Here is a 27,206-nt window from a genome sequence, read left to right as displayed (position 1 = left end):
CAGCTGTGGTGTGTCGGAGAGTGAGAAACTTCCCTCGCTCCTCCTCCCCTGCTTTATTTCTCCTAAATTCCCCTAGACACCTTTGTATGTAACTTCTCTCAGCGGCAGCCACAGCCACCAGTGCCTCCATTAACAGGCGGGTACTGGCTGTTTTTTTGTTTTTTGTGTCGTATCGTTGGTTTATCCGGACGCTTTGGAGAGGTTTCCTGCCGGTCCGTTCAGGACTTCGGGTGCAGCTGGAGCGACTCCACCAAGTTTCCCCCCCATTCTGCCCGAGGAATGATTGCACTGCTGGAGAGGAAGAGCCGAAACTCGCATGTTTGAATGAACAAAAGAACAGAAAGCAAGGATATTGCAGCCGAAATGGAGGAACTTACCCTACAAGGAGCAACATGTAAGTCTTATTTCACTGTAGTTAAATGTAACAATAGTTTAATCTGGAAAAAGAGGCACGAGTGCATTGTCATTCATGTCCTTTGTCACATTGTAACAAACATGTTGTGTCTTACTAGTTAACTCACAGTTGCCTGGCTCATTGAGAGGTTGATAAACAGTGTTGCGGTTAGGATAAATGAAGAGTGTTCCGGGATGAATTTATCTGATGCATTATGAATAATCCATTAGGAGGTGCGCATGCAGACAATCCACACACCATAAAGCTAATGCAACCGTTCTGTTGTCCACAAGTTTAACCCCAACACCTCAAACCAGCTTTTAATCTGAGTGACACTGAAGTATTAATGATGATGAAGAACAGTTTGCTGACCGTTTTGACGAGGAAACACAACACCGGTTTGGTGATAAACTGATCACTGATTGCTGTCTCTTACAGAAAATGTTGCCATTTCTTTGCACTGAGCTCAGCCTTCAGGGTTATAACAACACAATTTGCACTAGATGAGGTAATCTGACTTGGACCACCCCATCCCCCTCCGTATGTTTAGCTCACTACTAACATGATGCAGTTATAGGCGGTCTTGCATCCCGTCCACTCTCCTCTCTGCTGCTACTTTACCTGAGGCTGTTGTAGCACAGGTGTAGTCATACAGCTGGTGCAGAGATGCATCAACAAAAAACAAATGTTGATGCTCAGTATCAAAGTGCAGAATATAAAGTCTAACTCACACTCTGGCCAAATCTGGTTGAGTTACAGTTTTATATGTGCAATTACAAAAATGTGATCCTGTGATCAAGGCCACTGCCAAGTGTGCTCCATCCATTAACAACACATGTCTCAGTTTGAGACTAAATGAAATACCCATGGTGGAAACCTGCCAAGTTGTTCCTACACCCAACATCGGTTCAAAAGTTCGACTCTCCATGCAGGCATTGTATAATGACAAGCATCTAGAAATAGAAGAGGACACACAATGTGACCTCCTCCTTTTGACAACACCAAACTTCCTTCCTGCTGACAGGGGGCTTCTTGGAGGGAGGTCAGCTTGTTTTGGCTCTGCATCAAGCAGCAAGGGAGACCGTCTCCACCCATTTTCGTGGGAATCTTGACCAGTCGACTGTAACGTCTTTAAAACAGCCATGTTCTAAATAACATAACATATGCATGACCATAAAGCGGGGAGGGGCTGTCAGTGTTGTGACTCATGGCAGAGGCACTGACATGGCTCTTGTTTCATGTCATGTAGACTAGAGAACGTCAGCTAGACCGTTGTGCTTCCCATGTTTACTGAAAATTGTCAAAATGTGTTTTTTTTATCAGTGGTCAAAAGGTGTTTTTATCAGTGGTCAAATGGTCATCAGCGTTCCAACACTCTGTGTGCGTACCTCAAAGATCAACCTTTGTCTCCAGCTGGGTATTTCCCCCAGCTGTACTATGTTATAATGACATTCTGAATATCCCTTTATCTCATTATTTGCTCTTGACGAAGATTTTAAACTTTTTATAATACCAAGGCATTATGCACATATTACAAAGCGGAAGGAGGAGTGCATCCCATCATTACAAATCTCTGGTAAAAGACATGTTTTCTTGAATATTCTTCACCTTTGAAGACATTTCAGGCATTAGAGGAAGCTAACTTGATCTGTCCCGCTTTAAAAAAAACTAGCCCTTTGGCTGGAGCTGCTGAAAGCCAGGCCCAGCATCGGGGAAATCTTCTGTCAGGATGTATGGAGAAGATCTTCTAATCCCTCTTTTCTTAATGCAGGCTTTCTTCTGTCCGTGCTTTCCACTCTGTTATGTCGCACTCTTTAATCTCCGTACCTGAACAGATAAGCTGCGACCAGCTGAGAGGAATAGAAACTTTCCTTTTTCCTTCTTAAGATTTTCCTTTTCTTACATAATAAGACCCTCGAGGCGTATATAACACGACTCATATATTTTTATTTCTTAAATCAGGATGTGTAGAAGAGACTGAGGCTATGTTTTATATTGTTAATGTGCCATTATGCAAACTTGCTTTTTTCATCAATAAAAAGACTTCACCACGGCAATACTGCGGATATAGAGCCTCAGCAGACTGACATGGGAACATATCACAGCGTAGGTTGTCTATTGTGTGGGATAGGGGAGAATCCTGCAGCTTTTGTTTTCAAGCCTTCACTGTAATGAACAGAAACAGCTACGCATCTTCAACTGCAGAATTTGTTATGTAATCTGGCACATATATGCAACCACGTTCCATTTTTGGAGAGAGGGCTGTGTGTCTTTTGTAAATTAGCAGTGGGCAGGATCCCATGGGTCCTCCTAGATTCACTGACTTGTGACGAAACCTGATAACGGCACAAACAAACATTGTTTTTGCTCAGTTATGAGCAATGCGCTGGTTAAGTGATTGCTGAGAGGTTCTACAGAAACATATGAATGTGCATTGTCCCTATGTAACCGCTGTGGTTAAGCGGTCTCTGCGTTGTGTTTTGTGTTGTTAATGGACGAGACGCGAGCCAGCATACAGTTGAGACGACCTCCGTTTAATCACTGACAGCAGATATAACAAATCAGTATTATATTCGCTTTCCCTCACAGTGCCTCCTCTCACTTGGAACATTTACAAAAAGGGAAGAGGAAATGTGAGGAACACAATATATTAGGGCTGCTCGATTATGGCAAAAATCATAATCTCGATTATTTGGGTTAATAATCGATATCACGATTATTAAAAACGATTATCCATTTAATTTGAAAACATCCATTTATTGAAAAAAAATTGATTACACTGAACGTTAAGTATAATTCAACTGAAAAACCAATGACATTTTTTATTTTTATTTTATTTAGATTCCGTTGTTTTCGTAATCGTTGCAAGCCAAAATCGTAATTGCGATTTAAAATACGATCAATTGAGCAGCCCTACAATATATAGGGGGGGAGTCCTCACAACAATAACCTCCTGAGCACAGTGACCCCACTGATCTCCGACCTTGTCTAGTATTAAACATTTAATAAATGAAGAACACAGAATTACTTAATATAAAACACAGAATTTGTATGATTATACAAAATGATTTACAAATAAACCCCACTGCATATTTACAACTGTTACACCTATTAAAATAAACGATTCAATAAGTGACGTCTGAAACCCCTCACGTTTGGAATATTTTATGAAAAGTCTGATTTGAATATGAGCGGGGTTATTTACTTCCATTGATCGCAAAATTGTTGCACACCTTCAGTAACTATAGATATGAGTCTTTCTGTACAGGTCAAGCAACACTCTTGGTTATGCCAACAGGATGTACTGTTCTCTGGGCTGGAAGATTTGAAGCTTGGAGACATTTATCCAGTGACATTTAGCATTGAATATCTCTGTGTCAAATGGAAGACATCTTCACACAAATTAAATTCATCCCACTGTTCCCGCTGTTTTTTAATCTCATGGTGAACACAAAGGGAGACCAACCAATGTGTGGGCTGCATCCTGCATAATCCATTTAATTCACTGTTTGTTGATGCAATCAGAAATGACTTTGTCAGTCAAATGGCTTTTCAAGGCAAGCATGGCTAAAAGGATTAAAGTTGCAAATTGAAAAAACACAGTTACCACAACCTTTCAACTTTTCTTTTACTGTTTAGATTAATTGATTATTCGTCTAAAGCCATTTCAGGCAGTGTTGTTGGTATAGGAGACTGGGAGCTTCCCAGTTCCTGCATGTTCAGATTTGTTCAAAGCCCACATTCAGCACATTTCATCGAAGGGACTTGCCTTGTACCTTGAAGAAAGAAGGGGAAAGAAACATCTGAGTCGCAAAGAATCGACTGAAGTCATGCCATCACTGCTGCGGTCTGGTCTGCTTGAAACTACAGTGCAGTTTTTAGACAGTGTCACATTTTTCAGTTGTTTTGGCTCCTCTGTACTACAGCTCATTAGATTTAAAAAAAACAAACACTTGGGCTGAAGAGCTGAGTTGCAGCTTTCAAGATGTTTGAGGGTTTTAGGCTGTTCATATTAGATTGAACTGTGTTGATGACAGTCATAGAACTGCAGTCCCAATCACTCTGTATTTTAAAGTGGAAATTAAAACACATAGTCACTGTTCTATTCAAATCCAATATTTTTTAATACAGAGCTAAAACTCATGTCACTAACCATTACCCAAAGCAGACAATTGATATGCAACTATGTTCATATCACACGCGCTTATAACGAGATTATATTGTGTATCAATAAGACTTCATATTGGATTATGCACATATTTGCAAGCTTTTTGCATACATGTTTATTACCATAATCATTATGTAAAGCGCTATATAAGGGGGTATCCTACTTTCCTGTTCAGTCCGAGGAAATATGAACTACAAACGAGAGAAGACTGAAGTTATATACTAGAAACAGACGAACACCAGAAGAAGGTGACATACTGTAAAGTTACAGGTGAATACAAATGATTGAACTGCCTTCTCCATATTTCAACTCCCCACATAAAGGAGGCATCATGTCAGTGCCGCTCCACTTTGTAGCACCCAGATGGTGTAAATCACACCGCCCAGACACTGACCTCTCATGAGGTAGTCTAGATCTCTAAACCAGCACTCTGGAAAGGCTAATAATGTAGAGAGCCTTCCCATTAACCCGCACTCAAAGTGAGCTAACTCTCAAGCCTCTGCATTATTAACAGGAAATGGCTACTGGGAGAAGTCAATGTGTGCATGCATCTTCTGAGGTGTGTGAGGTGCTTTAACAACTACAGTGTTTACTCTGAGAACATGGATTCAGTTAGGATTAAAGTTGAACTTGTCTACCCTTGAACCACCGCTAACCAACTCAAACCACATGGTAGCTCCAACGAGTAATGTTTGCGTGGTTTTGCCATAATATACGTTTTGTCTCATGTCGCTCAAATGCTGATGAATGACATTTAATTGCTATAATCTCATGTTCTCTATGACTTGTTCATTATGCATTGTGATGCTGACTATAGTCATTCCCTCACTTTCTATAGACCGTTGTACACGTGTAATTAGTCTCGCTGAAAATGACCGGGGGCTACAGTCGCCTCTAAAATAGGCCAAAGACATTTGTAACTTCAGATTTTCCCCAAAGAACGTGTCTGGCTTTTAAAAAAATGTGTTTGAAAAATGTATTAGTGATGTATGACCTGTCTTCATCTCTTCAGCTCCTTTGGTCTTTTCCTTTATAACAAGACCATTTGATATTTAATACAGTAGATCATTCAGAAAGCCATGACTTATCAAGGACCACCTGTGATCACTTTGAACTGAGGTACTATCATGTGTGTTATCAAATGTGTGGTGCAAAACATATTACCTCTCCGAATAGCCCAGTCGGCACGAAAGGGATTCAAAGAATAGCGGTATATTTTCGGATGCTTTGGTTTTTATATGGATATAAGTTCTAAGTGAGCATAAGATGTGCTGTTGGGCAGATGCTGTTACCTTTTAGACAGTTCCAAGCTAGCTAGATGTTAGGGCTGCTCAATTAATCGTATTGTAATCGCAATTACGATTTTGGCTTGCGACGATTACGAAAACAATTTCTATTTATTTTTTAAATTATTTTTTTTATTGGTTTTTCAGTTGAATTATAAAGTTCAGGGTAATCAACTGTTAATAACAAACTGTTCACATTTTTTTCAATAAATGGATGTTTCAAAGTAAATGGATAATCGTTTTTTATTCTCGTGATATCAATTATTGACCCAAATAATCGAGATTATGATTTTTGCCATAATCGAGCGGCCCTACTAGATGTTACTGCCTGTTTCCAGTCTTTATGCCAAACTAAGATGACTTGTTTCTCAATAAACTCTTAACAAGCAAGCGAGTAAGCAAAATCCCCAAATGACAAACTATTCCGTTAATAATTTAAATGGCCAGATTCATTCAAAGACAAACGAACAGATCAACACATTGACTGCACTACAACATAATGAAGCCAGATAGATGTGAAGGTTGTTCAAATCATTGGAACATGGAAAGGAACGGCTTATTTTGTTCACTTTACGCAAATGAAATAGTTTTACATAATGCATTAAATACAAATAGAGATTGAGACAGTGGGACAATAATGAAAAGGGTAGAATAAAGGCTTTTGGTCCAAGATCCAAGATGCTGCACAGCAGCTGGGAAATTATATAGTCACTGATTGCCAGAGTAAACATGCCGTTCTTACTTCGAATCCCTGCTCTTTTTTTCATAAAACATGAGAAGCCCTTGAAATCTTCACATGTGCTATTTGGGAGGAATCTGGTTTCCTTACCCCTTTCTGTCTTGTTTCTTCACTGTGTCACACGAAAGGAAGGCTTCAATGCAGTGTTTTAGCCTAAATATAGTCAGCTGTACTGCCCTTCTCCCCGGGACATTAGAGGAAGGACAAGAGGAGGGAAGTCTGGATTTGGACCATGTCGCTTGTTCCTTCCGCCTCCACCAAGTCTGTAAATATCCCAGTCTGGCTGCTCTGCGTTACAGTTACTGTCACCAGACCTATCGGCTAATATTAGACCCTGTTCAGCTAAAGGGCATTTAACACTTTGATCTCATGACACATTCCCTGGCAGGTGTACCTATGTCTCTATCTATTGTGTGACCCATTTCATTTCAGTTAATATGCCTGGTTTCTGAGATATGTTAAGATCAAGGCATATAGGACATGTCTTGTTGTCGATGGGTTGGAGCTCTGGGAGTGAGGGTGAACATTTGGCATCGTCATAGTCACCTATGATTAGGAAACCTATGATTGGACCCTGCAGCCAGCAGAGAGGTTCTGGGTTTTTGAGTTAATGATACCTGCTGAATGTAATTGTATGTTGAACAGACACACAATTACAGCATGGGCCTCATTTTTTTGCTTAAGGCAATGTTTACGAAAACGACCATATTGAAGCAAAATGACAAAGAACAGCTCAGTTAGCTACCTGAGACAAGGACACACACACACACACACACACACACACACACACACACACACACACACACACACACACACACACACACACACACACACACACACACACACACACACACACACACACACACACACACACACACACACACACACACACACACACACACACACACACACACACACACACACACACACACACACACACACACACACACACACACACACACACACACACACAGTCACTGCTCATTTATTTTACCTATTTTTACTAATTAATTCCAATTATGCAGAAAAGGGTCACTCTACTCCTTTGCACCAGATTTATCGTCCTTTTAGCAACATAGTGTTACATTCTGTAGTCCTGTACAAAATACGACATTAAACTAGGTTAATAGGGGATTAGTGATACTTTGCAGTTGCATTGCTTAACATTCATCATTGGGAGTGCTTTACCTGGCTAATCAAAGGACATTGAAACCCTTTGTTTGTATGCAGAATGTTTCAGTTGACCATGGTGCTTTTACGCATCTGTGAAACATTGTTCCTTTTGTCAAGCAAAGTCGGCATATTTTGAGGAAACTAACTAGCCTTACATTTAAATCAAATGGTTTGAATCTTATTCTGACAACAATTGGTCCTTGATAGAGCCCCAGTAAACCCCACCATTGAGACCAGTGAAAATTAGATCACGCTGTCACTTCCCAACCCCCAAAGGGGATATGAAAAAGGTTGCCAGGAGCGACTGTCTGGTATGTCTGTATACCCATTCCAGTTATGAAAGGCAACTTGTGCGGCCCAGACATCCCTCTTCGTCCTGTGATGTCATTGAGAAAAGCTTGAATGTGTCTGTCCTTGACACAGCCACTGGCCCGGCTGTCTAGGATACTTACAGTATGCATTTATGTTGGAGCATGTTCGTAGCCGCAGCAGAAGCAGGTTCCCAGGGGAGCTGCTGCTGCTAGGTCAGATAAACGAAGGCTTTCATCAGCGCGGGGGCTTCGGTGCTCACGCCGCTGCAGGAGAGAGCAGCACCAGCAGCAGCAGCTAAATGCCAGGCATTGTTTCAGCCCGGACCAGGTGATAGGATTGAAACTGTAGCCGTCACTGACAGAGATCGGTATTCATCGGACGATTGGCATGCAGTGAAGGAATGCAGTCGTTTTGAGTGACTTCAACTATGTTGTTTGTTGTGCAGAAGTACTGTTGGCATTTATTATGAATCAGACATCAGCTGTAGCCCGATGAGACGCTTCACCAGTCTGACTCAGATATCCTCGACCCGTTCTTAATTCACCCGGCCTGCAATCGATTAGTCTTTTGAAAAAGAATGATGTGCAACTATTTGAAGAACGGATGAGTGGTTCAAATCAATGTTGTTGAATGTTGTTTTCACTATTCATCAAACAAAGAAATGCTTGAGGATTTATTTTTTAATTCTGGGAAGTCGCTGTTGACCTTCTTCAAAATATTAATATTGTTAAATCAAGTAAATAAGTAGACGGACCAACAACTTAAATAAGTCATGTGTTTTCTCAGTTGTATCATAACATCATCTCAATGGCTTTAAAATAAATCCAAAATGTTGATTAGCTATTACACATTTTATGGCCCGTCCACAAGGCGGTGTGCGTTGAAGCTTCAACGCTTCTTCCCATTCACTTTGAATGGGGGGACGTCACGCTTTGCCGAAAACGGCATTGTGGTTCCGTCGCTTTGCTTCAAAAGTTGAGAAAAGTTCAACTTTTGAAGCTTCGACGGAAGCGTCAGCCAATCAAATCATATGCCAGTACAAGCTCTAGCCAATCAAATCATATGCCAGTACAAAATCTAGCCAATCAAATCGCGTACTTGTGTGTCCGGGGCGGGAGATTCATGTGATTGGTTGTTGGTCGAGTTTCAGACACGCCCGCCTGCACGCTTCAACGCACGCCACCGTGTGGACGCTGCTTAAGTTGTTTAAACTCTTTGGTTCCAGCTTCTGAATTCTGAGGCCCACTTTTCCATTTTTCATTAAGCTGTTCAATTTGAACTGTTTACTTTCTCTCATGATCACTTTTCAAAACATTTTGTACATCAAAAGTACTACTTTGAAACCTAATTAATAGAATAATGCATAATTAAAAGGATAATGTTAAGCCCTAGTTAAAAGTAGCTTGGTGTTATTAAAGTGTGGTTTGTGTGATTAATTTAATGATGTTTATCTCGGCCCCCTTCTAAAGTTGTAGACCTCAGTTGTTTTCACATCTAATGAAAACTTTGCTCTTTAAACACACACGCAGGGCCTGGTTTGGCACGGACTCAGTGCTTGTTGTTTACACTGCGCTTCCTGTGTGTCTGGGCCCCCTTGCCCTCTTACATCATCCCGTTGGGTGCAGGAGGGACACAACGGGGTGAAGGGGCGACGGGTTAGAGGGGTAAGCGATGAGGTAGTTCATTAGTCCTCTGGCCCATCCCAAATGAGATGCAGATCCATTCTCTGTGCGTTTCCAGAGTTCCTCTTTTCTTTGTACGGGTTGCCGGCCGCCCTTTTCCCTTTCCACTCTTTTCATTTCCCATTCTGGGTCCCCACACTGTTTCCTCGCCTCTTGTTTGCCTCATTTCCATTTTTCAAGAGAATGTGCTGCATTTCCTCCCTGCTCACCAAGATTGGTTTGTAAGATTAGGCCTATTTAGCATTTAGTATGAATGATTGCATTATAAACATTTATTTATGTGCTATTATATATATATATGCTAGGGCTGCACAATTTTGAAAAAATCTAATTTCGATTTTTCGGACAAATATTGCGATTGCGATTCGATTTGCGATATTTGTTTTTAAACGACCCAACGGAAGTTCAAAAATACTTGGCAGGTGATTGGATCAATCTGTCTATCACCTTCTATCATGGGCCACTTCTGATTGGTTAACAATGGCTGGTACATGTGGAGCACAGCACTTCTGATTGGTGTAGATGACTGACACACAAGAAGAAGAACAAATAAATAATTGCATCATTTCAAATCGCGATTTCGATTTAAAATCGATTAATCGTTCAGCCCTAATATATGCCGTTAATAACTGTGCAATATATACCTGGCTGCTAAATCCTAAGAACTGTTACAGGATGTGTATTTTGTAAATTGTGTAACTTTTTATTTTTAATATATTTTTTATTATATCCTAACTTTTTTTTATTGCTTTAATACTTTGTAATGCATGTACCATACATTATGTAACATTAAGCTGTCTGTGGCTTTTTTTCTGCTGTAACAACGTGCATTTCCCCTCTGTGGGACTAACAAAGGTATTCTGGTTCTGATTATGCTTGTTGGTGGTCTTTGCATTCACTACTTAGCATCGTCTCACGTCTTTGGTAGGAGACAGAGAAGGTTGTGCTCAAGAGAGAAGCTCTTAGCTTCATAAATATTTAATGTCATGCCCTATATTTTGTACTCTGCACTGCATCTCGGCGAGACATTGGCGGTCCTCTGGATGTTGCATTGGGAATGAGCAGCAGTTGTGAGTTGTATCCATTATGACACATTACTATCATACCATCAAGATCATTTGAAATCCTCTTTGTATTTACTTCACACTGAGATGAATGCTTGTTTTTGTGTCAAGCGGTTTCACAATGATGTGGCTTTTTGGAGCTCGTCTCACCCGAAAGTATCCTCCCTGAGCTGTGCACACACTATCATAAGAATGTGCTGTCATAGTTTGCTGGTTCTGTCATACAGTGAGTCATGTGTTGTGCTGTGCTGTGGCAGACACAAGCTTTTCTTACCCTGACTCTGTGTCCTTTGAGGTGGAATGATCAGGTAGAAAAAAAGCAGTGTGTTATATTGTCTGAACCTTGTCTGATCCTTTAGTCTGTATAGCTGTGTGTCGATAAAAGTGCTCCCTATTATTTTTGCCTCATGCTGTTCCAAGGACATATGCTCCCGTTCCTTATGCATTCTTTAAACAAATGGATGTATTATTTCTTGGACATGCATATTCATACCCTTCCTAAGATAATTAACGATAAAAGGCTCGGGTGCCCTGCAGTTTGGGGGGTGACTAAGTCTTTTGACGTGGCACTGGAGCAGAAGTGTGGCTATTTATAACCTGCTCTAACAAAATAATATGCTGTGAAATTGGATTTGAGCTAAATCACATTTTGTGTGGCAGAATTACCAGTTGTCCCAGTTTTAACGTGGTTCTTTACTCAGTGTCATCAGCCTAACTGTAAAGTACCAAATCCCTTTGTGCTTGCGCTCTGAAAGTGAATGTGCAATGAGCTTTGCAGAGCCTGGGGTATTTTTCCAAGCAAACATTTGAAATTGCAGACCAATTTTTAACCTGACATGCTTCTCCCACTTGGAAATGTGCTGTGAATCTGTGCTAATTACCTGCTGATTCTCAACCTGCCATTCTGCTCCCACACTGTGCTCATGCATGCATGCAAACACCCACTTCAGCAGGGGTTCCTTCTTTACCATTTCTGCTTTTACATTTATCTTATTCCATTGTATCTCTTTTGCATTTAAAAAGCTCGACTGAGTGCCTGAGGCTTTGTTTAAAACCTAGAGGGGCCCCATGAAGAGACATTATGGGGTTAACCAAGCAGTGGTGCAAGGTGACAGTGTGATGTTCAATCAATGTTCACGCACAGCATGGAAAGATCCTGAACCTCCTCTGACCTACTTTGAGAGGGCTCAAAGCTGTCACATACCCCTCTTCTATAGGAAGATAAAACAAAGCAACCATGCGATGACATCACTGCTTTTAGCGGCTCTACATGTTGAGTTACTTACTACCCTCATATTAGTACAATCTCGTACTAATACAACGCTTGACAATAAGGATTGCCAAGTAAATTAAGCAACCACTCAGGTAAAACCTTTTTTAGCACATCCCTTTTCCTGGAGCTGTCGATGGAAGTAGCTAAGGAATGGACCGTGAAAAACCTTCAAAGTCCCTCAAAATAAACGTTAGCTTTTGAAATGCTGACCAGTGTTTGTCCTGTGTTTCTCCTTTGCCTTCTAACAATAAGCTCCAGCAAAGTGTTTTTCCATGTTCAGGCTTGATGGAGACTCAAGCGTCTCTGGGGAAGTAGGTATGCATTGGATTGTGAATATGAATAATGTAAGTGATGCTACAAAAGGGTGGCCTAATGGCTTTTGGCCGGAGTCGTCCCCTCTTTATTGCCTCTGGGAGGCTGGAGTGTAAATATGGAAAGAAGGTGATACAAGTGTTACACTGAGAGACCCCTCTGCCTTAGGGTCGTATTTAGGGATGTCCCGATCACCTTTTTTTTCTTCTCCCGATCCGATTCCGATCATTTGATTTTGACAATTTGCCGATACCGATTTTTCCCGATCCCATCTTTATGCAATGCATTAAGAGGAAAAAAAGCATTCAAGTTGTCCCTTAAGGTTATTTTTTTATTTAAATTGGATATTTTATCCAACATGGATATAGCTTCTTTCTTTCACAGCAGCATTGGATCAGTTCAGTTGTGTAGCATTGGATCAAAACAAAAATAAAGCTTATCAGTACTCGTTAGCTTACTGCTACTATTAGACACTGCGCCCTGCCCACTCTGTTGCCAGATTTGAGAGAAATAAGCAACCAGGTCTATGAAAACAAGCCCCAAAGAAGCAACACATACATGATGTTGTGTAATTTGAAACCAAAACTAAGGCCTCAGGATGACTTTAAGACTTGAACATGGTCATTTTTGTTTTGTAACATTGAATACAAAATTTAAAAAAAGTATTTAAAAAAAAGAAGAAAAATCCCGATCCCCGATTTTTTTCTCCCGATTCCGATCTTTTGAAAATCACGTAATCGGCTCTGATCTCCGATCACGTGATCGGATCGGGACATCTCTAGTCGTATTAATATAGTAATGGAATTAGGTTTATAGCCCTGTTTCTGCAACCAAGTAATCAAGGCTTTTATTGTCATGTGTACATAGCTACAGTGTAGTTATGACAATGAAAATCTTAGGTCACAGGCTCCTCCAACAGTGCAACACATTAGGCGCTTTCACACCAAGTACTTTGCCGTACTTAGTTCATCAGAACTCTTTAGTTCTGATGAACTAAAGAGCAGATCGCGTTCACACCGGAATAAGTTCCTGGGGGTGGATTAGGCAAATGAAGCCGCTGACGTCACTTCTTCTTCTTCTGCTTTGGGTTTACTGACAGGCCGCAAACAACTTCACGGCGTATACTGCCACCTGAAGTCCCCGGCCGGAAGTCCCCGGTGTAAATTGCCAGAACGCCGACATTTGCTCATCACTCCACCGCTCCCACGTTTTGTTTTGTGTTGCCATAAGTTATTCTCTCTTCGTTGGTGCGCTGGGCTAATGCTAATAATGCTAATGTGAGCAAATAAAATGGCTTTTGAGTTTTACGGGGCGTGGTTTGAAATCCGCCCAGCCAATCAGAAATGGGAACCTTTTTCTCCCATGAAAGTAGACTGAAAGGGGGTGAAAAGGTTCTCATTAACTAAGTTCTAGTTCCGGATTGTTTTGGTGTGAAGGCACATTTTCTGAACTATATCAGAACTATACTGGGAAAAGTACTCCGGTGTGAAAGCGCCTAATAAAACAGATCAAATAGTACAAGTAAATAAAATAAAATAAAATAGAATATAATAGGAGCAGAATGATTACAGACATAAACACTTTGCTACATGCAAACTAGATTATGCTATCAGCTTGCCTGAAGTATTGCTCATCATGTTTTTCTCCATGACAACAGGCAGACCTCAGAGTTCATGGAGTCCTGAACAGATTTGGTCATCGCATTCTGTAAATCTGTGCAAATATTACTTAAGCATTTTCCTCAAATCCCACATGACAATGTCCCAATCTTGTTTGCTGTAAGAGGTCACTGTGTGATTCTGTAATCAGTTTTCCAAATATACTCGTTCCCATCACTGTCAGCCCAGGACAGGCGCAAGTCCCCGGATCAGAGACACTAAACTTAGCAAACCCATTTGTTCTTTTATGCTGACGTAGATCCATGGAGGTTTCCTGTAAACAAACAAGTCATGTTTACATTCAGTGTTCCTCATCTTGTGATTGTTGAGGTCTGAAAATGTGTTGAATGTATTCATTTCCCCAGAAACCATTTGGGTTTTCTATTCCAAATTGTGCTTTGTTTACGCCCTTGTTTTCTGTCTTTCAGTCTTCTTACTCCCTGCCTTTGTTGCCACATTGTTGGGGCCTGTGAAACATACTGGCACTTCACAGGGTACCTTTTAAGTACAGACTGAGATTGAAACTAATTCAGGAATAATTTGTTAAATATTTAATCAATTATGTCGTCAGAAAATAACTGCACGATAATGGTTATGATAATCAAAAAATATTGTTTATCAAGCAAACATGCCAAATATGCACAGGAATCTGAAAGGTGATCATTTGCTGCTTTTTGTATCCAAGTAAGTTCATTTTCTTTAGACGTTGGACTGTAGGTTGGATAAAGAGTATTTGAAGAACTCACCTGGGGCTTTGGAAACTCATGGCAGTCTTTTTACAATTTATTTACAACTTTTTGCAGTTTGTTTTGCTCAGATTCTATGATTCTTTGCCATTTCACTTTCCTTCCTGTATCGTACACTCTGTTCTCCCAGCGGTCTCGTAGCTCGGACAGTCGGGGGCTGCATCAATCAGCCCTTGTTTGGGTCCCTTGCTACGCAGCAGCAGTCCTCTCCCTCAGCTCCCATCCCATTTTCCTCCAGAGAGCTTCAGGTTTCATTGGTATTCATAGACAGTGCCACCAACATAGCAGAGTATGTTACATTCCCATTCTCTCCATCATTGACAGTATAGATCACAGTGATTGTCTGACCAGTCGCCCACAGTGCTGACAGTCAGCTTATTTTTCCTAGCTCGACTTCTCAGGTGCATGAGGAACTTTCACTGAATGTATGTGAAGCAAGACAAAACCCATCTCAAATCTCATCTAGCCCTTAGGGATTTGTAAAAAACAATGGTGTAAAATTATACATACAGAGCCATCACCTGGGTAGTAGCACAAGCATAACGTTTTCTTAGTAAGAATTTACTCAGTAACATGGAAAAACATGTCAGCAGTTTAACAGGATTTACTCAGGTTTTGAATAGAGTTAGCTGTGATGTTTTTTTCCAGTCGTAAACAATTTTAATTCAAATGTAATCCCTGAATACATTACTGGCTCCTGCTCACACTCCCCACAAAGTCCTGTCACAGAACTGCACCTCCTCTGCTTTCTGTTTATCTCGCTACATTCCCCCTCCTTCCCCCCCCCCCCCCCCCTCCTCTCGCTGTCATTGCAGTGTTTTGGCCGCTGTCCCGTTGCCATGAAGAGACCTCAACAATGCCCCCTCTCTGTCAAAGCACATCGCTGCCCGAGGGAATGCTTGTTTAATAGTGGCATGCTTCGGCAGGGGAAACACAATGTCTCCCAGCTGCACTGGTTTATAGACTCATACTGCTGTTCCCTCTGATCGTCAGGCTGCGTCCAACTCAGCCTCATCAGTAGCCATTTGTTTTGCCATGAGACCTGATATCACACTGAATATTACTAAGCTTTGTCGTTGTCGAAGCGAGATGTTGACCTGTTTATTTGGCATCAGCATATCTTACTCTCGAGAGCAAAATAAAAAGTGTTGCGTGTTGTTCTCAAGAAGATATTTATGGCTTAACAGACACCCTGTACAGTTGCATACTCTATAGAAAGCTATACTCAATTGTCTTTTAAGTTGCACGACATTGGTCTCGCTGCTCATTGGTTCTCTTCTATGCAAACTGTTGAATAGTGCAGCATTTGAAGAGTAAATGTTCCGTGCGTTCACTGCCTCAGTGTGACAGCCCCCTACTGTCTGTGTTGTTTTTAGCCAAAGTCTGAATAATTGACAGCGTGTTGCCCCAGTGTTTACCTCCAGAGACTATGCAGAAGAAACCGTACTCCAACATGGGTGTGCAGGGAGCGCAGGGGTACAGTGCTGAGTGGACAAAGCCAAGAGTCCCTCCCATGAGGGTCTTTGTCTGGCCGTCAAAGCCTGGGCAAACTAATGTTTGAGTAGGAGATTCAAGTTTAGCAGCGTGCCAAATGTGAGTCATGGTGCTGTGAGTGAAGCTGCTGTCCCAACAAACTAACCCAGCTATTATTTTATTAAAACAACTTGAACAGACTCCCATCAAGTAGTTTTCATCAAAAAGAAGTGGGACTATTTCTGAGAAGATGATCACTCTGATTTATTTGACTAATCAATTCATTTCATCTTAATAAAATCACCAGGATGCCAAAAAGCAATTACTGTGCTTTGTTCCGCCAGGGAGTCAGGGCATTTGCTCAGGTCAGTCTGTCGATAAATCAGTCGCGCAGAGTACAAAATGGTATTAGGCGTAGAGTTTGAGGGGCCGACTTAAGGCTTATTATCTTGTGCTTCTGAGCAAATGATGTAATCCCTAGAGAAGATAATGTTGCTTAACAACTGAAAGACACATTGTACAGAAACACAGGAGCTTAGATTGTTTCTTTTGAGGTGGTCTGTTTGATTATGCGTCACAGACAGTGCTAATGTGAGTTATTAAAAAGAGCAATTTCTAAAAGAAAACTGTCGCCATGGACTCCACCCCGCACACTTGATACATCTATGGCGGAAGTTTACGTCACCCACACAAAAATACTTCACAGGCCTTGTTGTGAAAGGAATGAAGACTGACTGGTTGGCTTCTGTCTCTGCGCTTGTCTCACCTTTTACCCTGACTCACTTGTTTTTGTTCTGTGTCTTTGTCTTTCAACAGCTCCCCTCTCAGATCTCAACACAAACCCAACCAGGCCTGACCCGGAGGGCGAGAGCAGCCCCCCGATGATGGACACTGAGAGAATGGAGTCTCCGGTTAAGAAAGAAACAGACCCTAGATTGACTACACCGACAAAATCTGACGTCATCCCTCGACCACCTGGGTCACCTGCGTCTCCTATGTCCAGGTTGAAAAGTCCTAAAGGTAAATAGAAATGTCTCTACTTGTTTGACTCGTATACAGATCAGTTGCTTAAAGCTTAAAGCTACATCAATCAATCAATGTTTATTTATATAGCCCAATATCACAAATGTTACATTTGTCTCAGTGGACTTCACAGTTTGTACAGAATATCAGTATGACAATACGACACCCTCTGTCCTTAGACCCTCTGTCCTTAGACCCTCTGTCCTTAGACCCTCACATCGTACAAGGAAAAACTTCCAGAGAAAACCCACAGTTTAAAGGGAAGCATGGGAGAAACCTCAGGGAGAGCAACAGAGGAGGGATCCCTCTCCCAGGACGGACAGACGTGCAATAGATGCCGTGTGTAAATTGAAAAGATAATACATTTGCAACATACATACATTTGGCCTTACAAGAAGCAGTGCTCTTATAACGATGCATTTACATCTGCAATGGGATTGAGTTAGGTCAGGTCTCTTGAGGTAAAGTAATGCTTCAGTATCTGAGGTATAGTGACCACATGCTTTCAGACGTGGAGCCAAATCCAATAGAGTTGCTGCAGTTGTTGGAAAACCCATGGAACAGAAGCTGTTACGTGAGAACATCTCTCCTTTGGGCTCCAGGATTTTAGTCTAGAATATAATTTGTTTATGGACGAATGAGCTTTCTCTGTAAGTAGATAGCTAATACTGCAACACAATGGTCTGTAATTAAAGGTGGGCTTAATGACTAGCCAAGTGTGCATTTAGTTTGACCTGTCTGTTGCACCCTAGCCTTTCCAAAATGCCATCACTTAAAGTCCTTGGAGCCTCTAGCTAGCAGCCCATGCAAACTCTAAGGAGCATGTTTGAGGGGTTTTGGAGTTTAAGCCTCTTTTCTCTGTCCCCTTTATTCTTTATCCATTAATCCATTCAGTGTGGTCATGGTCTTTAGTCCCTTAGAGAGAGGTGATGTGGATAACCCCCCCCCCAATAACTCCCAATACTTCCAGTTTGGAATGCTATCAAGACTTTTGTGATATACTTTTTTATTTGTCTGGTCTAATTAAGAGAGATATGCAATAAGCCCTTATTCTGCTGATTCCAAAGTTGACCTACATTTCCCTTTTGTCCTTCCAAGTTCATTTTCCAATGATTTTGTAAAGCGCTTTACTTATGAGGCTTTACACAGCCCAGCGCAATATAATGAAGATTAAAATCACGTTGTTGCCCCTAATTAGTCAAAAGTAAATTCTAGGAAAGGTCTGCTAAGGTATTTTGTCACATTTCAAACATTGCTTTGTGATAGCAGAGATGTGTTGGTGTCCATGGCAACCTGCTCTTGTTGTCGGGGTCAGTAAAAATGTGAACATTTAAGAAATCTTGTTCTTTATTATATCTTAACCGTGTCCATTGAATTTGCACAGGAGAGTTGTACGTCACATTATACAGTGTACCCTGCACTGCTCCTATTGTACTGCAATTTAGAGGAATTACACAGAGCTGTCATTTTGAGTGTGTGCACAGTCTGGAGCCCAAACACTGCACCTCACAGTATCTACTGGGCCAGTCTGTTTTTGTCTCGAAACCTTTGTGCATGTGACGTTATGATTAACACGGTGGTGAGTTACAAACATGAGCACATCACACCCGTGCACATGGGCCACAGTCCTATAAATATCAAGTGGGTCAGAGGTTTTTCTTGGGGAGAGCTGCATGGCAGATTGTTTTCTTGTTTGTGAATCACGCCTCCTGCTGAAGGATGAGTTCCTTTGTTTGATGTTGAACATCTGGTCTGAGAAGATTGAGGGTTATGATGAAGCATGAAGGCTCAAGAAAGATCAAGCCTGCAGCCAGGGCCGGTGAATACCAGTGTTATTGGTTGTAGTACACCAGCTGTGTCAAACTCAATGTCATCACCGGTTGTAACTTTAAGACTATATAAACATTTCTATATAAATATTTAATATATATAAACGTATATGTATTATATTACAATATTTCCTCTGAATTGGATTATTAGGAGATAGGTAATAACTTAATAATTAACTACTGAAAGCAGAAGTATAGGGCAAATAATTGGAAGTCTCTTCAGTGAGAACAAAATGTTTTTTAAAAAAAAGCCAAATTCTGGAAAAAATGTGAAAATGTAAAAAAAATTGAAATTTTGAAGCAAAAAAGTTGAATTCTGATAAAAAAAGGTCAAATTCTGAACAACATTCATATTTCAGATGCATTGTGGGACATGTAGTTTATGGGCAACGTGCTTCTGTAAATCAGCGTGTAAAGTATAATAAACGTATTATATTCTTTGCAAGCTCTTGTGGGGCCACATTAAATGAAGTCGCGGGCCGGATTTGGCCCCCGGGCCTTGAGTTTGACACCCCTGTAGTACACAATACACTGAATATACCATATATGATTTAACATGGTAGATACATTTTTTTAGTTAACCCTTTTCAAGCTCATTTAATTTTTTGGGGCTGCAGAAATAAGTTGAAATAATTTACAAGACTTTCATAAATGGGGAAACACTTTTATAAAAGCATGCTTTGGTTAAAACATTTTTGGCAAATTTTGATTCAAATCTACTTTTACGTGTGTTAAAAATTGCTGAAACTAGACGTGTAGAATTTGAATTGGATACCAATTCCACACGTCTAGTTTCAGCAAATGTTTCTACTGAATGAAATATTTTGTGTCAACTTTAGTAGTAAATATTTATTTGTATTTAGGTGTATTCTTTGGAGGGTGAACAAAAGGCGCAGTTCACCTTTGTCAAGTCAAAATGAACCTGAACCTGTTATCGCCAAAGCATTTTGAATTCTTGAAATGGTACAGTTCGGTGTTAGATTGCATTGCTGTTCTCTATGAGTGGATCCATTGCTTAAGAATGTAATGTGTGAGCTGTGAGCACACCTCAGGGATGTCACAGAGGGAAGAGATATATGTAAGTGCCCCCCTGCAGTCATAACATATCACATTCAAACATACACCCACCCACATACATATGGCATAGGAGAAACTGTATATGGGCCCTACCACATGCTGCAGCTTTTATTTGGATAAGATCGTATTTCATAAGAATCTTTTCCCCAAGCAGTTGTAATTTGTGCCTTTTTCCAATCCAGAGAATAAGGCACGCAGCTTCATCCTTTGCTGAACATCAGTGGAGAACATGTTGACATTGCCACTTTCCTGGCATTGTCTTGTGGCATGGATTTCCTACTGGTTAACATTTAATAGTTAAAAGCTTCTGTCCTGCTGATTTGCAGCTTTGAAGATAAGTGTATTCTTATATTTATGTTTGTCGGTGGGCGGGAATCACTGTGGACTCGGGTCGGTTTTGAGTTGAGGGCGGTTGGAAAGGCAACATAGATACATTTTTAAAAACATATTTGAGTAGCTTTCTGGGAGTTAAGTAGCTCATGTGTTAAATGGGTGTATGTATTCGTATGCCCCTGAATTGAATTGATTCTATATTGTATTCCAAACAATGGATATAATACCATATCTGTGGTAACACTTGTGATTTACAGCCCTAGTATACTATTCTCTATTCTCTATTCTCTATTCTCTATTCACCCCATAGTTATGTAGCTTTGTGGTAACTTTGATATTTTCTGCATAACATAACTCATCCTCAAGGACTGATTCCAATTAGGTTGAGCTTAACTAACCCGCTTTAACTGAGTTCTTAGTAAGAGCTTTTTAATCTTCTTATTTGGTCGGTGAGGCAAAGCATCCTCAGATATTGAATTTCTCTCAGGAGGTGATGGTGTTGCAGATCATATGGTACTCTGTTTGTTTTGACCTGCTAGGAAACATGAAGATATGTAAAGATGTGTTAACTATTCCAAATCAAATGCTGTGTGACTGTGATCTGATGTGGCTAAATGAATTTGACTTGATGACGTAAGTTTGCAGAATGACTCTTACACATCCTCTTCTTATTTTTCCTTCCCCATCCATCTCTTCCCAGACATCATGAAGTCAGAGGACAGGCAGAAGCTTGCCAAGGAGCGGAGAGAGGAGAAGGCCAAATATCTTGGTAAGTGGAAACTTTGGGTGGAAGGAGAAGTGTGTTTTTAAAAGGAAGAGAGCTCCCCCTAGTGTTGGGGTGAAAGTGGTTGTTTCACATCTGCAGTTGTATTTCCACTATGCTGCTAAAGGCTGCAGATGGCATGCACACACGTAGCACAGAGAGAATCAAATGGTAGTTTGGGCTAGTGCACAAAAGTGACTGAAATCTGAAAACATCCAAACCTCAAATGTTACACAAGACGAGCGAGCTTCCAATTTCTACATGCATGCTGAATTTCAATAAGCTGTGTCTAAATGTTTGCTTTTGATACGCTTGTTTGACACATTATTGCAGTATCCTGGACCAACATATATTTATACAATTTGACTTAAATGGAGATATTCCTCACATTGACAAAGATTACATTATTTTATCCAATTGAGTTAAAAAAGTGAACTATTTTTGCAACTTTTTGCCCTGTGAGGAAAATCTCCTATGACTTTAATATCTGTTTCACAGCAAAGCACATTTGATCCCAACTTGAATTGATGTAGTTATATCAATTGGTGCAAACGTTCCTTTAGTGCCTTTCCCTTAACACGGCTGTACTCTTTTGCATCAGATGATATTGCATCTCTCTGCCCAAGTCTTTATTTTCTGTTGAACACACGGCTGTCACTTTGTCTCCTGGCCACACACTGGTCGTGCACTGCTTTGCATGTCTGACAGTTGCCTCTGCCTTCTCTCTCACTCCTTTCCCTCCTGCAGACGAGCTCAGCATGTTACAAGGTAAGCCACTCACCTATATGTATGTGGTGGTGGTGGTGGTGGTGATGGTGTTGGTGGTGGTGACCCATTTGAATCATTGTGTTACATTTGGATGTCTCCGTTTGATTAGGTTTAGTAGTTATAACTAGAGTTGGGCAATAAACCGTAGCACCAATACACAGACATTTGGATCAATTAACAAACTTGCTTATGTCGGTATTTTTGTTAATGTCTTTCCATAATTGCTGTAAGATGCATTTGTTAAAAAACACATTCATTGTCATGCTTTGGCCCCCTCTCTCCTTAATACCACCTTTTTTTAAATAGCAAAGCAGCAGGTACAATAATGAGTATTAATGCTTCATTAGTTAGGCAAAGTTGTAGCTTATTTATAATATAAGCTTAGAGAACAGATATTGCATACTTGCTGTAATCAGTGAACCCCTATCGAAGGCCACAGTGACGCGTCCTAAAGCCCGGAAGTAAGTTAGCATTTTACTACTTCCGGTTCCTTCGACAAAAACCAATACAATTTCTCCATAGGATTTTGGAAAATAGCTCGAAATAAGGTCCGTGGTTGACACACATCGAAGAAACAGATCATGTTTTGTTAAGCCGGATAATATCCACATGTCTACCCTACTTTTATAATTTTCGAATCATAAATCTAATCGATATATTTATGATCGATAGATATATGATTAGAAACTCTATAGAAGCCCACACAAATGTTAAAAAAAGTAAATAAATTGAGTCAGAATATTGAGTTGTGTTCATATTGCCCAGCTCTAGGTTTCATTCATTTAATCCCCTTGGTGTTCCTTCCTTCAAAATCATGAACATCATGGTTGTTTCTTTTTTTTTTAATCATACAAATGTCCACTAATTGCAACCTTTTTTCTCTCTTAACATCATTGGAGTGTCTGTAAGATGAATCATCTAAACATAGACACGTGACGTAACCATAATTGATCTGTTCATAAATGTTATATGATGTTATTAAGCAACAGGGACTAATCTCAGAAAGAAAAGAAGAGTGCCCGGAGATTGAACTTTGAACGTTTCAACTTCATTTTGTGTTTAAAGATAACACGTTTGAACCACATGCCGCAAACCTACTATGATTACTATCTAACTGGAGAAATTGGAGGTTTAAAGACACGTGCATCCAGTTTTATCCTGGCTGCCAACTTGCATCCAAACCACTTTATATTGCCAAACAAAATCACACAGTTCAGAATGTTCTGAAATAGGAAAGAACATGTTAATTATTGTTCACTTGTTTAGACACTACACTTTGGCTTGGCTAAAGTGTTTTCCCTACACTACTTTGTATCTATGGTAGTCTCACAGAATATTGTCAGCTTTCTACTGAGTTATAGACCAGACTAAAATAGATTCCAAAAGTAATTTTTTACCTCAGAGTTTGGGTAAAAATTGTTAAAATAGAGTCAAAACATAATATATAGAGTTTAATTGGGTTTACTCAAAGTTATATGAACATTTTCAGAAACACTTAAGGTCACATTATTTATATTACAATGTACAGTAGCTGCCCACTGCTCCTAGTACTAGACTCCTGGTACTAGGATGGGTTAAATGCAGAGAACACATGTCACTGTGTGCTCTGCATGTGTGACCATTAAAGGGCCCATGTCATGGCCATTTCTACTGATCATAATTCCATTGTTGAGCTCTACTAAAATAGATTTACATTGCTCAATATTCCAAACTCACATTGGTTTCTCATACAGCATCTCTGTAAAGTATGTGTATTCACTCTCTGTCCTAAACGGCTTGTTGGAGCTCCTGACCCCCCCCTCCCTGTGAGCCCAGCGTGACACAGCGGAACCCAGCCCGAAACCAGCCCGAGCACGCACGCACGCACACACACACACACACACACACACACACACACACACACACACACACACACACACACACACACACACACACACACACACACACACACACACACACACACACACACACACACACACACACACACACACACACACACACACACACACACACACACACACACACACACACACACACACACACACACACACACACACACACACACACACACACGCGCACGCGCCCGCCCGCAGCCTAGCCGCGTCCCGCCGTCTCAGGCTGAAAAAATCGGTGGAGCTTTAGCTGAGAAATGTGTGTGTGTGTGTGTGTGTGTGTGTGTGTGTGTGTGTGTGTGTGTGTGTGTGTGTGTGTGTGTGTGTGTGTGTGTGTGTGTGTGTGTGTGTGTGTGTGTGTGTGTGTGTGTGTGTGTGTGTGTGTGTGTGTGTGTGTGTGTGTGTGTGTGTGTGTGTGTGTGTGTGTGTGTGTGTTGGGCCAAATGAACGCTGACTTAACGTAACGGCTCTGCGGACGTAACGTAACGACTGGACCAATCCGGAGCCGTTACGTTACTATACCCAGGGAGACATTTCCAACGAGGCGTTCTGGGGCAGCACAGACAGTTCTTTTCTCTGTTAGAGTTTTACTCGCTACAGGGTGTACTTTGAGGGTTTTTGACTCTGCAGACCGTTTAAATGCATAAAAAGCTACATAACACACAAGGGGACGGGTAATAACCAGAAAAGCATGACATGGGACCTTTAAAGAGGGTTTCATCCCTCTGATTCTATCTGTCTATCTATCTATTATTATTATTATTATTACTATCATTATCATATGTCTGCATAAAACTGAATGAACTCATCATAATGACATCCAGTATATCCTCACATTACACTGATTTATTTAAACTCATTGTGTAATCCAGCGCTGTGCTGAACAGCAGTGAGATGAGTTTGACACACTGCAGCGTGGATCAGTCTAATTGGGCGATCACTGGGGCACGCCAGATGGCACGGGTCAGATCTAATACACTCAGTCAGACCAGGATAGAAGACGAGATCCTGCCAAAGCTTGCGTTTACAATATCAGCTTTAAAGAAATCCTGCTCAGTAAGACTTGGCTTATCAACGATCACCTGTGGTAATAGTTTAGTAGTAAAAGTGGTCAAATTAGAAACAGCCTTATATCTTTTGGTACATTAGTGCGAAGCTTTGGAGGACATGTATCAGTGAACTGACTGTGACTGCTCAGCAGCTTCTCTCCTGCCTTGACAGTCTAGTGGGATGATATAAATACTTAATGTACCCGGGACAGAGCAGCACTCTGCTTATGACTATTTCATCATCTTACTATAGTTGGTCCCGATACTACTTGTCAGCACTGATCACCGTCTGAAGAAACTTGAGGAGTGCATTTTTAAAGCGATGCTAGTTTAAGATATTCAGGATTGAACATCTGTTTATGAATTAACGCCCTGGTATAGATGCATAAATGACTCATGAAACATGGCGCTGACATTATTTAGACTTCCTCTCTTAAGCCCCAAAGCACCCAAACAATTTCTACCTAATTTTCCTCTCTTCAACCAGCACTCACGAAAAAGTTGAAGGAGTACAATTCAAAAATTCAATCAACGAGTGTCAAAATGTAAAAAAGGGAAATGTTGTGGATGTTGACAACAGTAATCCATCCCAGCCTTCAACATTGCATGTGTGTGCAATGGAAGCAGTTTCCTCCTCTCTCTGCTCTCATCACAGCACAAGTAAATAATGAAGCAATTTCCACTGCCTTCTACTTCCTAGAGAGTATCACTGGAAGGTGAAGTTGAGGCTTTTCTCCTATTGAGGCCATTGTGCTTCGATGAGCTGAGATACGCACTGCAGCAAATATATGTTTTTGCTGCAAGGTACTGGCAAGCAGTGCCTCAGCAAAACTCAGCTACCCCCCCCCCCTCTCTCAGATAAAAGCCGATCTGTGCGCCTCCCAATAAATGTTAACTCCGCTAGCCTCCGGCATCTCTGCAATGATCCGTCACCGTCATCTGAAATCCACAACCAGTTGCTTTTGTTGCATCAAGTGCTTGAGAGAAATAAGCCTCGCCTCCTTGCAGGGGCTGATTCTTCATGGAGGTTTTGCTTTTGTAGTTTAAAGAAATATGGTGAGTTGTGTACAGAGAGGCAGCTGCAGAAGCCTCCTTTACGCCTTCTTTGAATGGCTCAGGGACAACAGGACGATTTCCATATCAAAGTGTTTGGTTTATTGAAACTGACACGGAGGCTTGATGCGATTAGTGAGGTATAAAAGTGCCACTTCAGAAGTGCTGTATCTATCACACTTGGCTTCATGCAGTTTTCTGTGGAGAAGTCATGTAATTGAATTTATTTTTTCCAAACACAAAGTGAGATTCAGGTGAAGGGTGACATATTTGATAAAGAAAGCTTTAGATGACTTGACTCTTTGGGTATGTTCTGAAAGCTTCAAACTGGATGGTCCTTGAAACCCCTCAACCTCTCAAAAGATGCTTTCAACAGATTTCACACTGCTCTCTTAAGTCACATCTGTTACACACCCTTCAAAGAGATTGTGTGCGATACCTACAGTATTCTGAAAAGACAGGGTAGAGAGACAGGCGGCTCCTTTGTCCAGCGCGCTTTTGACCAAATGTGACTCTCCTGACCACCTTTTTCTGCCCCATCTTAGCTGCTAAAAAGAACCAGTGGCTGGAGAAGGAGGAGAAGGCCCGGCAGCTGAGGGACCAGCAGCTGGAGGAGCGCCGCAGGAGGCTCGAGGAACAACGGATCAAAGCGGAAAAACGACGGGCCGCCCTGGAGGAGAGACAGAAACTAAAACTGGAGAAGAATAAAGTAAGTTTACACCAGATTATTGAATATAATCCATTTCTATAAGACATTGTTGTATTAATGGTGACTAATTGATACCCAGAGGCAAGGGTGTAACTTTGGTTTGAGAAGCGGGGGGGCCGCACAACAGGGGGTCCTCCGCAATGAAACGTTTTTCTCGATTTAATTCCATTTCCTGCCTTTCTACAAATATATATGAGGGACTATGCTGTTAAAAAAATCCAAGAAAAAATGTGTAGTGTATATGATGAGTGCGGAAACTTATTTATCCATGAACCTGTTTTATTTGTGATGACCTCACATCCTATAGGGGGGTCCGGGGGCATGCATCCCCTGTAAGATTTGTTTCTTTAAATCGAAGTTGAAGGCATCAATCTGGTGCACAAATTAAGAGATTTATGGATACAGCTCTCAACACTCATATGAAACAGAA

At 41.0% G+C, this 27,206-nt stretch overlaps 1 protein-coding gene across 7 annotated transcripts in view; it reads left to right on the top strand.

The window, feature by feature from the left end:
• The window catches only part of map7d1a (MAP7 domain containing 1a), a 44,421-nt gene continuing 17,215 nt past the window's right edge, over positions 1-27,206 (top strand). For 6 of the 7 annotated variants that reach the window (XM_079691277.1, XM_079691275.1, XM_079691272.1 and 3 more), the window contains exons 1-5: positions 1-394; positions 17,097-17,300; positions 21,243-21,311; positions 22,053-22,073; positions 26,613-26,776. In XM_079691277.1, the coding sequence (XP_079547403.1) occupies positions 325-394; positions 17,097-17,300; positions 21,243-21,311; positions 22,053-22,073; positions 26,613-26,776 (528 nt within the window). In that variant the 5' untranslated portion in view covers positions 1-324. The remainder of the gene's footprint in view (positions 395-17,096; positions 17,301-21,242; positions 21,312-22,052; positions 22,074-26,612; positions 26,777-27,206) is intronic. The other variant, XM_079691276.1, reaches the window with a different exon arrangement.

The sequence above is a fragment of the Notothenia rossii genome, assembly GCF_949606895.1.
Source record: "Notothenia rossii genome assembly, chromosome: 7".
NCBI lineage: Eukaryota > Metazoa > Chordata > Actinopteri > Perciformes > Nototheniidae > Notothenia > Notothenia rossii.
The sequence above is the reverse complement of the archived record's forward strand: the minus strand, read 5'-3'. Positions and strand labels throughout refer to the sequence as shown.